The sequence below is a fragment of the Pholis gunnellus genome, assembly GCF_910591455.1.
Source record: "Pholis gunnellus genome assembly, chromosome: 4".
Lineage (NCBI taxonomy): Eukaryota > Metazoa > Chordata > Actinopteri > Perciformes > Pholidae > Pholis > Pholis gunnellus.
In genome coordinates this window covers 13,393,635-13,406,483 of record NC_136530.1, presented here as the reverse complement: position 1 = coordinate 13,406,483, position 12,849 = coordinate 13,393,635, and the positions used below count along the sequence as shown (strand labels likewise).

Genomic DNA, 12,849 nt, shown 5'->3' with positions numbered 1-12,849 from the left:
GAGGCGTGCACGTCGGTTATGCGCACAGAGGATGTGTAATAACGAGCGTCTATTTTCATTGGTTGATTTCTGTGTCTATTAACCAAATAGACCAATCATATAGTTGGGTTTGTGAAGAGGCATTCCATCATCCGGGTGATTCAACCAATCTCGAGGCGTAGTTTCTGAGGTGGGCGGGACTCCGAGTAGCCTGTGCTAGCTAATGCTAGAGGAAAATCCATCCAGGGAATGTTTGCAAAACGAAACCAAATCGATTGATCTAAACAAGTACGGGACACAACTTTGCTGCAGGAGGTAATATTTCCCAAACGGGATTCATTTTTTACAATCACAAAGAGCGTATTCTCGTGTAATTGTGTTGTGTGGTGGCTGTCGTCGCGTTGTTTTGTTTTTTCTAAATGCAGATATGGAAGTAGCTAACCAGTACCTAGCTTGTGGCTAAGCAGCGTTAGCTAAGCATACGTGAACGTCAGGACACGGTGCAATGGGGCTGCTTCTAACTGTTGATTTCGCCTATATTTACAATTTAGGAACACGGTATTGAAGGTTAATGTGAGTTCTACATTTTACTTATTCTGAAGCGTGCCAGCTACGTTTTTTTTCGTTTGCTGTCTTCGATAAAATGCTAACAGGTAATGTTAGTTGTGCACAGCCATCGTCGTCCTCAGCTGCAGCAGCATTCACTAACTTCATTTGAAATCGAGCAGCGTTGTTGTACTCTACTTGAGTCAGAGATATGGATTAATTATTATTTGAACAAACACTGTGTGTGAATATTTGCATGTCAGTAAGTTACTCAGTATGGAGGGCAGTGTGCTGCAATATTGAAACAAGTTCCAGGCCCAGATATAGTTAAAGGGGCCGTGTAGGCCTTTTTTGTTGTGGTTAGACAGCTGGGGGGTCATGTGGGCTGCCAGGGTCCACTCTATACATCAGTACTGGTGGGAAAGCTTGGGACACGGTACAAAATGTTGGGGCGAGTGAAATAAAATATGTTGTAAATTCTTGTTTTATGACTACCAGTTAAGACATGCATTTGTCAGTCACTGAGCTGGAAACGGTAGTAGTACTGATGTCTACTAGTGTTGACATTACCGCGTGTTGAAGTCGGTTTGCTTATAATCTATCTGTGTCATTTAAAGCTCACGTTTCCTGCTCTACAGGTTGTGTGCGTTATGCAAATGAAGTGGTGAATTGTCTCCGTTTGCCTTGCTCACAGAGAAAGCGACTTGCAGTGCAGGTTTCGTGATGCAGTCAATCGATATTTGTTTATTCAATTACTTTTTCAATCTATATTTTAAGATGGGATGAAACACTAAAAGTGGCAGTTTGGAACAGTAATTGAGAACATGTTTTAGGTTTTTTTTGGAGAGGAGGGGGGGGGGGGGGGGGGGGGGTAACATTATTGATATCTGATTCCGCCATTATTGATACTTGGTGGATCAAGACTGTCCAGGGTTGCCATACATGTAGAGCAGGTTGGTGAGGTTGAAATCATTGTAACATATGAATTATTTTTCCATTTTGATTTATATCAAGAAAATACAATACTTATTTCTACATGCACATCCTGAGCGCAAATCTTACAAAGTAGGCAGTAATTTTTATTCAGTATTTTTCAAACTGGTTTGTTAGATTTCTTATTTTTCATTTTAAGTTGGTTCAGGAAAAAAGACTAAAGCTGAGCAGTGTTTTTTGAATTTTACATTCGACCGAATGGACACATTTTTGATTTCATGAAGTAGGGGAAAAGGGAGTCCAATAAGAACCATAACTTCTTAAGTCATGTGAAAAGAAAACATTTAGTTTTTAGAAAATAAAAGTGTTCCATTGAGAGGATGGCGAAGAACACCCTGTTGACCGAGATGCCAAACAGAACCACCATCAATTATTAAAATGGCACACGTCTAAGTTGAGTTTTTTAAAAATACAGTTTGCTGAGTTGGTGTTCATTACGGAAAAGGTCTGAATTAGCATTACTTGCAATCCAAAATACAGACGGCGTTTCTGCTAGATCATTAATCCTTTATATTTAGATCTCGTCTAGACAGATGTCTTGTATTTTAAAGCACAACTATTGGCCCACTTTACCTGCAGTAACCTTTCCAAGAATTCTGGAACATTTTTAGGATCTATACTTGCGGTTTTACTATTTTTTTCTTCTTTTGTTCAGTCTACAAAATGTCAGAAGGTAGTGAAAACTCCTGTCGCAGGTTAACAAGTGCTTTAGCAGTTGGACCAAAAGTCCAAAACCCAAAGATAATCGGTTAACCATGATATAAAACCAATAAATGTGTTCAATTGGATAATAGATCAACAGGCTCTGAAATTGAACTTGTTGTTTTGAATTTCTTGTTGTTTGCCCTCAGATGGCCTTGGAGCTATCAGGGTGGAGTTTGTCACCAGCCTCAGGGCAGTTAGTTTACTAGTTGCCAGTAGTATCAGTATCAGGACTATCAGGACTCTAAATGTCCTGTGAGACAGAGTTCAATACAAGCCTTCCTGGTTTGTCTAAATATAGTGAGATAAAGCGAGAGTTTCAGTGGATGAGAGAGAAACAAAACTAATTTATTAACACAATAAATCCATTGAAACAATCAAGCAACCATTACAGTCAAGCCGCAGTAAACCAAAGAGTACACCCGCTTGTCTCTGTTTTTAAGATAAGATAATCCTTTTTTTAGTCCCACAGCTCAGAAATTTGCATAATTTCATCACTTCACAAGTTTAACATGCTTGGGGACTTCAGGCCGTTGTATTGTTTATTATATTGGGGCAGCACAACAGAATAAGCACTGCCAGCTATGGTGCTGGATGTGGTCAGGTGTGGTTTGTTCAGATCCAGATTTATTTATTTTGTAACAACACTAACTGTTTATCCTGGCCTTCACTTTGTCATCCTGGTTAGCTCCTAAAAATCTACCCAATGTCGTGTTTTCATTATTATTTCAATTTATGAAAGCAACCCTGTGCTCGGCTCCTTGCAGTTTAGAATATGCTGGGATGGACTGAATATGCCCTGATTGCCCATGTTCTCCCCTCCCAGGTTTACCCGCAACCCCTTAAAAGACCCAATGGCTACCGACATGCCCATGGACACGGTGCCGGCTCCCCACCCTGCCCCAGCCTCGCCCCCCGACACCGCCCCAGCTTCCCCTCCTGCTCTCAGCTCTAGTGCAGCCCAGGACCAGATCACCGCAGAGGTGCCAGCAATAGCTGAAATCCCAGACAGAGCGGTGACCTCAGAACACGATGCCGCTCCAGATCTCAACCCGGCTCTTCCGACAGACCCAGACGCTGCCCCGGTCCTCGTTCCGGGTTCTGAGCTGCCCCCGGCCCCTCTGCTGCCGGTCAGCGTGAAGAACCCCAGCTGCAAGATCATGACCTTCCGGCCCACCGTGGAGGAGTTCAAAGACTTCGCCAAATACATCGTCTACATGGAGACTCAAGGAGCTCACCGCGCTGGCCTGGCAAAGGTGAAGGCAGCACTCTTTTACACTTGCACTCGCATATTTGATGTAGTCCTTTGCAGTCCTGTGACAGTAGAGTCTTAATTATTACATTACATTTTGAGTCCCATCAGCAGCTACCGTTCATACTCTACTTTATCTTGCATTGCCAAGCCTCCATCTGAAATGATTATGATTATGTTTATATGATTACGACGAATTACTATTACAAGTTATTAAAGCACTCAATTCCATATTTTGTTCATTAACAACCAAAAAACCCAAACTGTTATACATTATGTATTTATTTTTTTCATTTTAGAAGCTGAAATCAGCAAATGTTTGGCAATTTATGTTAAGTTAGGTTGTCGCAAATACATTTTCAGTATCAAAGGTAATGCAGTTGAATTAAATATGAATTGAATGTCCTGCCCAAATAAAGTGCAATAACGTTTGGAAGGGCTATTTGAAAGATTTAGCTGCATGTGGCTACAGGTCATGTTAAAACACTGAATGTAAATCTAAATGCTATCAACCCGTCTCCTTCACCAGGTGATTCCCCCGGAGGGCTGGAAGCCCCGGCGGTCCTACGACACCATCGAGGACATGGTCATTCCAGCTCCCATCATGCAGGTGGTGACCGGACAGTCGGGTCTGTTCACCCAGTACAACATTCAGAAAAAGTCTATGACCGTGAGCGAGTACCGCAAGCTGGCCAACAGCAAGAAGTAAGTCGGTCCCCAATCCAGAGGCCTCATTTATAAATGTGTCTTTTTCACATTGGTAGACATCGTCAGCCACGTGTTTAGAGGGGATTCAGATGGATTGTGAGAGAGCTTCACTTTTGTCTTACAAGCAATACGTTGTTAGATTTATGTGCTCACACGTAGTGCTCCAGTTTAATAAATAAAATCTAAGCATAATGTCATATTTTAAATAAAATCTAAGCATAATGTCTAAAGACCACTCATCCAAACATTCCAGCAAATGGTTTTAAAGCGACATTCCTAAACATGATTGATCTATGGTGGTTTGTTTTCTGATTAAGTTAAGTGAGTTACATCAACATTTGATGATACTATTTTACAAAGTGTCAAAGGAGTCTTTCTGATTCCTTTAAATGAGACGAGGTTGTTTTCTGTTGAGCAGTGTAAAAAAAAAAGAAGAAATAATCTACTGATTCAAAGTTAGAAACCAACTAAACATCAAAAAGACCAAGTACTCTCTACTGTATAGGCACTGTGTCTATTCTGCCCTCTAGTGGTCATGAAATGTCTAAATGAAGTTGAATGAAGGCAATAGTAAAACCATATCTATGTTTATTACGGGTTTTGTCTAGGGATGGGCATGTAAAATACTACTAATGATATTGATCTGTTTCATATAAAAACAGTGACTTTGTTCACATTATTTTCCATTTCGGCTGTTAAGGAGTTCAAGTTATTTGGATGATCTTGTCTCTTGTTAAAAGTCTCAACGCTAGTAGTTTTTCCGCAGCAGAATCTAAGAATGTCTCTACGGATTCGTTTTTTCAAGATGGCACCTGTGGCCCCTTTAAAGTAGCTAACAGCCTACATGTTAATGATTGAAAACTGACCGCTCATATGAGGGTTTAGTTGAAAGGCCGTCTCCCTGCTCACTGCTCACAATATGACTCCTGTGCTGTTTCCAGGTACTGCACACCCCGCCACAAAGACTTTGACGACCTAGAGAGGAAGTACTGGAAGAACCTGACGTTTGTGTCACCCATTTATGGTGCTGATGTCAGTGGCTCCATCTATGATGAGGTGAGGGTTATGTGTGTGTTCCCAGGAAGTATGTAAGTGCTGGTGCTGTTTTTTTTGCTCGATACTTCGATCATGGTTATTAATTACGACTGTTATTCAGTGATTTGAGGACAAAGAGACTTTGGGTACATCCTAGGTCTCTTAATTGCATCCTCGTTTCCCTGACTTGCGTCCTTTCCTTGTATCTTAGTCCCTCCCACCAGGAAACCATGCGAGGAGAGAGGAAACGAGGAAATATGTTTTAAGAGAAATGACGCGTCCTTTCTTCAGTAGCGTCACGTGAAGCGACGTCTGTTTCTGATGATGGTGGATCAGCTGATCACAGCTGGATCAGCTGTCAGTCGGCTTTAACAGCTGGAGAGACATTTGAGAAGTTTGTGTCTATACACATGCTTACTGTACTTAATAATAGTAACTAATAATACTAATAACTAATAAAGACACACAGTTATCATCACTGCCAGAGTACAGAGTCGGTTTACATTGGGTTCATTTTACTCTGGAATTAATTCATTGGGCTAATTGTTTCGGGGGAAATTAAAATGACTCATCAAAAAACACTTCCTGGAATGCGGCTCTCCTGCATCCTCGCCCATGGCTTCTCTGAGAAAATGACGAGACCTGGGATGTACCCTGTATGTCAGCATTTGAACTGGTTTCAATGACAGTGTACATTTTATTAATTGAGATTTCTCAGAATTGCTCGTGTACATATATTATTGAATGACCTGGAAACTTAAGTAAAAAAACACCTTGTGATTAATGAATGCACCACAGTGCAGCACGTTTTAAATAAATTGATTAATGGATAACTGTGAATTGTAATATGATGCTCTTAATATAAGAAAGCCACTCTTAAGAGTGGGCTTTTATCACTGTGGTGACGAGATCAAAGATCCTTGAGCCAGCAGGTGGTCACTGATTGACATCAAAAAACATTTTGAGTGTGTAGACTACTCTGTACACGCTAATTATGAAAATGTCTGTTGTCTCCGTTCAGGACATTCAAGAGTGGAACATCGGCCACCTCAACACACTGCTGGATATGGTGGAGCAGGAGTGTGGCATCGTCATCGAGGGCGTCAACACTCCCTACCTCTACTTCGGCATGTGGAAGACCACATTCGCCTGGCACACCGAGGACATGGACCTCTACAGCATCAACTACCTGCACTTTGGACAGTCAAAGTCCTGGTCAGTCACTTTTTTAAATTCTCATTGTACTTAAATGATGTACCAACAATGGCGGATATACTTTAGATACCAGCAGCAGAGTTCTGCAGAGATAACTCAGTGGAGGCTTCAGCATAGCCAAAGACACGTTTGGGTTGTTCTCTGATTTGTCTTTTTCTGCTTTTTTTTCCCTGATCACTGAGTGAATTCAATCACTAATTATGATTAACCAATCCACCAATGATATCCTGTTGGTTGTTATTCAAAAACGCTTGCACAAGGGACCTTGCAAAATACATTACTTTATATTATATTATACGGTAATGCTAAGTTAAATATTTAAAAGAGTAATTCCTCCATACTAGGGGTGGGTGAAAATATAGATACAATATTATATTGTCTTATTTTGGCTTGATGTTATCGATACACTGGTGCAAAATATCAATATCCTTATTAACCCCCCCCCCGCTTCACGTGAATGTGATTGTGTTGTGCTTGACATTCTTTTGTTTTCAAATTGGGTTTTGACCTTTTTAGATATTGGGTTTGTTGTTCATCTCTTCTTCTATCATTTCCAGCTGTTATTTTTATTAGTTGTAGGAAAATGTTTTCCTCTTCTGTTTTCCCATCAAATCACTTTGATTTCTCTTCCGATTCCTCAAGAATTTGTACAGCACATCTGACGAATTTTGAACAAAAGAAAAACATTATGTCACCACCGGATTTTCACGTGTCGTGAAATTTAAGGTTTCATCGTAACACTGCGCTTGTGAATGCGTGTGAAAGTGGAAGCCATTTGTTGCAGCTGTTGTGTAGGTATAGCTGTGAGCTGTTTGTCTTTCTATTCTGTGCATCATTAATGTTTTTCCTTCTGTTTCTGTCACTCACCTCTGGAGGTCCTTGGTCCCTGCAGAAAAAATTCTATTTTTCTTTTCTCTTTCTGCCCCTTAGTGTTCTTGTGAGTGTGTTTGTGTGTTTATATTCTTTCTGATTTTCTTTTTTTTACCTCCACGCTGTTTCCATCTATGGCGCTGCAGGTGGTGAGCAGTGCCAAGTCAGCCTCGGAGCATTCAGAAATACAGTATTATCTGTGTGTGTGTGTTTGTTCTCTCACCTGTCTTCCTTTTTGTCACAGTATGTATCCCCCCAACTTCCCCCCTCTCCTGTCCGCTTCCTGGAGCGGTGTTCAGTGTGTGTGTGTGTGTGTGTGTGTGAGCGAGACTGTGCGTGTGTTACCAGTTCCCCCTATCTGTGATGTGAACTCTCATTAAAATGTTCTATCTGTCTCGTTTTCACACCTCTCACTGAGAGCGGGAAGGTTTCCTTACAACTTACTGTGTGTGTGTGTGTGTGTGTGTGTGTGTGGCGGCGGGGGCTGCGGACAGCTGCGGGCGGTCCACGTTGGCCTGGTGTTCCACACATGCGCATTCACAATCCATTCCAGGTGGTGGCAGTAATGCATCAAAATACTGTTTGCCGGGAGTTCAACGCCATTTGGCTGTATTTATATTTCTTTAAAGACAAATTGTCTAAATATTGATAATGGCGGATCTTCTCGCACAACCTCTCTTCAACACAAGCATCCACTTTTGTTATCCTCCTCTTTCTATTGGCAAACCAGCTCGAGGTGCATACGCCACCAGCTGGACTGGAGCATGCGCAGTTGGCGTGCTTGTTGTGCGAAAAATTTGATCACAAAGGTCTGGCTGAGCGTGCAGACCCTCGCAGACATACATACACAAGTATGAACTGGCCTTGAAAAAGAATCAAATGAAGTTGTTGATAATTACAAGCAAATGTGCATATTTGTTTCTGTCTTTTTCTTAGACATTATTTGTGTGTATGTCATACTGCCTCTATGGCTTTTCAAAGCTTAAATCTGCCCATGCTGAGTCTGCAGTTTGCCAACACACTGATGCATATTAACATTCTTGCTTTTTTTTCATCTTTATACCTCCTCTTACTTTGCCCATACCATCATCCATGTTAAGACTAATTTAGTTTTCGATGGATGGATGCACCCCATTCATTTCTTCTTTTCCTCCGCTTTCCTTTAATTCTCTCGCTTGGTCTCTGTCACTCTCTCAGTGCTCGCCAAGCCATCCCATCCTCATCTTTCTGAAATTGAATCATTTTCACTTTTACACTTGTGTGTCGTGGGGTAATTACATGCTGTTAAACAGAGCATGTCCCTTTAAAACACCCGCTCTCTTCCTCTCATAGTGCAGCCGTTTGTGAAATTAAGTCCATTCTCCCCTACAACTCAGCTCCCATCAAAGTCAGACCTCACCATAACCACTGCCACACACACACACACACAAGCGCGCACACTGGCGAGCGTGTAAAAGATCTCAGCCTTAGCAGTCAGTCACTTTCTCCTTGTCTTTATCCCTCCATCACTCTTTTTCTCTTTATTTTCATTGCTGAAACCCTCTCAATCACCTTTCTACTCCAACACACAGCAGTCAGATAAAAGATTAGCCTCGGAGCATGTGAGGGAGAGGTATGGAAAGGCTGACGAAAGAGAATTGAAAAGGATATTTTGAAGTGTACCCCAGCTGCAGCTTCCCGAGTTTATTATGAATCCATCACTCCTCATCCTCTGTAGTCCAAAGGTTTAGAACCATTCTCAGTTTTTTTTTTTTTGTGTCTCAGAGGAGAGAAATGCAGAGCTTAAGATCTGCATATAGCATTAGTTGGGTTGTAACTGAAGTTTGAATGCTTGGTGGGGTGTTCTGGGCTTTGACTTAGACTCACCTTTACAGGTTCCATAGTTGCTGTTAAGAATTTTCAAGTAACCTCCAAGAGGGTCTGAGATCTGCTGCCAAGAGCATTCCTCTCTTTAAACTGTGTTCAGTCATTAGCACATAAATATTAAAATATATATAACAAAAATAAAAGACTCTTGCATGTGGAGATAGTGTAGAAAATTAGAAAGAGATGTTAAGGGTGTGAGATCCGATGTTTGTTCGGGCACAAAACTACAGCAAATACTGGAGGTGAACTCGTGCTTACTGCTAAATATTAAATGTGTTCAGGTATTCTCGTTCAAACCGTAGTTACTGACAGCCGAGGTAGAAAAATCGTTCCCGTCAGTCTCCCAGTCGTAATTTGGAGTCTTGGATATCTGGAACTTCTGGCAGCAACAATATTTAACACTCTGAACATACATAACTACAGAAGTGTCAACAAATCAACGGCACAGCAGCTGCAAAGCTATACTGCATTGGCAATTGTCAACGCTTGCGGTGATTGGCTGCGTACAAATATTCAGATCTGGCCACAGAATGGATGAATGTATAGTTTGACTGGAGAGGTTTCAATGCTACTTCCAACATAAAGGTTGCTTAGGTCGATGACTTCAGAGGTTGCGTCTTCTGATTTTTGTGAAGACTGGAATTGTAAGTAGTTGATAAACGTTAAACAAGAAAAACCTGCTTGTCGTACATGTAAAACCGCAGCACGTAAAACACACAAGTACGCGCTGCCCCGCCATAGGTATATAATACTCTGTATCAGACAGGTGCAACGTTTAAATCCTTTATTTGCTGTGTGTGGTTTTACGTGTGTACTTCTCTCTTTGCTGCCGGAGTGACGGACGTGTTGCTGCCATGGCAACCGTGGTTTTAGGAGGGAGGAAACGGGAGGAGACACGCTGATCGACTGATTTGTTTAGTCTGATTCAGGGATGGAAGGGATCATACGAGTGGTGACATTTACACCCCCCCCCCCCCCCCCCCCCAAGACGCAACCACCTTCTTAAATGAATACGCTGACATTCTAGGAAATGTACTTATTTACTGTCTTACAAAGAGTGAGATGCAAAGATCAATATTAATTTCCCCTTCAGAACAGAGGTACGTGTTTAAGCTAGGTCAGTGTTTTGTCCTCCTGGTTTGGTTCCACATAACGTCAGACCTCGCATCACAAGGATCGTACGACTTTTATAGCAAGGTGGCTCAAAACACATTTTACATGTTACTAATGCACACAAGTGCTCACAACGCATTGTACGTGACACAAATATTCTTTATGACATTTCTTTTAAATGCAACTGATGAAAGATAATGACCCAGTGCGGTTTGTGTGGCGTCGTTGGTGTTTCTACGGTACAGGTAGTGTTTCAGAAGTAAATAAAACGCAGTGATCCATGTGGGGAGACAGTCTGAGTGCTATATTTGCTCTTATTGGCACTCACAAGTAGGCTTGTTGCATAACTAACGGAAATCTGGAACTAACTGTGGTTTGATTAAGAAGTGACACCCACTGCTTGGTTTAAGTCCAAGTTGCCAAGTTTTCGGGTAAGTTGAAATACAACCTGTTCGGACTCAGAAGTTATCACTTGTCTTGTAGTCACAGGACAAAGTACAACTCTGATCTGATTACCTGGTTCATTAGTTTTGTTACTCATCATTAATAACCGTAAGAGCAAAATGCACAAATTAAAAATATATTTGGAGAATGGTAATTAAATTAAAACGAGTACAAAGTCACAGTAGGCTGCATATTCCCGTTACAACTCTGAGATGATGACCTGAATTTGAAGACATGTGTTCCTTGTCAAATATCACTTGCCGGCTCCAAAACAGAATGAAGGACTTTAGTCCAAGTGCTGGAGGAGGCTGCACCTCTCTGAAGCGCTAAGCTTTCGTCCACAGATGGCAGTGTGGCGCCATATATTGGGACCTCTGACTGAATTTTACTTCGTCTGTTACTTTCATTGTATTCATTATTTTTCTCTCTCTGTCTTTATTATGTCTCTCCCTAAATGTTTCTCATCATCTCTCCATCTTTGCTCTTTCTTTTTTTATTTTCTCCTTTGTTTCAAACAGCCTTGTGGTAGTTGAAGCTTGAGTAAGGAGGGAGAAATGTAAGCCCCCCCCCCCCAGAGGAAATAATTGCAGTAATAAAGAGCGTTTTAATAACTTCACAAATGAACAGATCCGATTTTGAGCTCTGCTGGCTCTCTCCCACTCAGTTTACAAATAGACTTGCTTTCTAAATGCAGCATCTAAAACAGGACGTAATGGTACATTCAGTGCCTGCCTCCTGTATGTATCAACAGCACGACGACTCAGATCTCTTGGAAAACGCTAAAATATGATAAAATACCAAAAGAGAGTATCTTATTGTTAATTTGCACAGATATCACATTTTAAAGACAAAGACAAACCAGAGTAGATGAAAACAATGCGAGCAAACTTAAAACCACCGTCTCCTAGTCACTGATAAGAATAATGATTGTTTTTCATGATGTATGCGTGTGGAGAAGGGAAGGGGAGGGAGGGGCGGTGAGGTGTATGTCACGGGTAATTTAAGTTCTTAAAATGGTGAGTGCTGAGGGGAGTGAAATAACCCAGCTCTCCCAACACAGTCATTTCTCCTGGTCCTGCCCTTCACCGGCCATTTAATCTTTTTCACCGCTCTCTCTTTCTCCCCGTCTTTCCCCCTCCAATGTTTTTAAAGTATCTGCACAGCGTCGTTATCAAGAGCAGTATTTAGTGATTGATACTATTGTGATAGCTTTAATTATTCAGGTAGATTTAACTCTATGACTGTCTGTTATTTCTCTGTGTCTCTTGCCATTTTCCTCTCGCCTCTGGGCGTTTAAAACTCAACGTAATCATATTTGGAAACGTTGCTCAAGTTGAAATGCACCTTCAGTTTGAACACACACTCATGACAAGACTTCATGCATTGCTAAGTGAGGCTTCTATTTTATTCAGTACCAGTAGAGGTTGTTGAAGAAGATAGTGGTGTCATGATATCTTGAAGGCTGCCCTCTGATGGACCTACAGTTTCCATTTTGACTTCTATTTTACTTGTAACATCCTATTATCAAAAATGTCTTATAGTTGCGATTCGACTGGACAACACATCCCTGTAGATCAGGGCTATTCCATTACAATTCCAAAAGGTTCAGATTGAGTAAATCTCCTCGGGCAAAGGTCCGGAACATTACAGAATATTGGAACTGAACGGGTTAGAGAAAAGGCTGTGCTACAACTTGTCTTGTTGTTACAAATGTCAACATTGTGCCCATCTGGTAATAAGACAATCTTTCCTAACGATTGGCCAACCGTGCTCTAAACTGATCCCTCTTTTCCTCATCTGTCTGCAGGTATGCCATCCCACCTGAGCATGGCAAGAGGCTGGAGAGGCTGGCAAAAGGTGAGGCCCCAATGATGCTTTCAATTCAAATCTGTTTGACCTTTCTCACGCCCTGCCTGGGCTTTCTCAGTGAAGAAGCAAGTTCCGACTGTTCAACACACACCACGAGATCATGCTAAACTCTTGTTTGGCTCTCACAGTGGTCCTCACAGTGAAATATCTTTTGCATGTATTCAGCGGGTGAGAAACGTTGATGTCCCCCGTTCTCATCCCGTGCAAGAACATTTATTTCTTTGTCACCTTGCTGTGCTAAAATGGAGCCCGAGAAG

The 12,849-nt window shown here is 41.6% G+C and overlaps 1 protein-coding gene across 2 annotated transcripts in view; it reads left to right on the top strand.

Moving 5' to 3' along the window:
- Window positions 1-174: 174 nt before the first annotated feature.
- Window positions 175-12,849, top strand: part of kdm4b (lysine (K)-specific demethylase 4B) — a 45,838-nt gene continuing 33,163 nt past the window's right edge. Inside the window, exons 1-6 of one of the 2 annotated variants that reach the window (XM_079158043.1) lie at window positions 175-294; window positions 3,047-3,476; window positions 4,002-4,177; window positions 5,122-5,236; window positions 6,237-6,430; window positions 12,531-12,580. In XM_079158043.1, the coding sequence (XP_079014169.1) occupies window positions 203-294; window positions 3,047-3,476; window positions 4,002-4,177; window positions 5,122-5,236; window positions 6,237-6,430; window positions 12,531-12,580 (1,057 nt within the window). In that variant the 5' untranslated portion in view covers window positions 175-202. Of the gene's footprint in view, window positions 295-440; window positions 553-3,046; window positions 3,477-4,001; window positions 4,178-5,121; window positions 5,237-6,236; window positions 6,431-12,530; window positions 12,581-12,849 lie in introns of those variants that run through there. The other variant, XM_079158044.1, reaches the window with a different exon arrangement.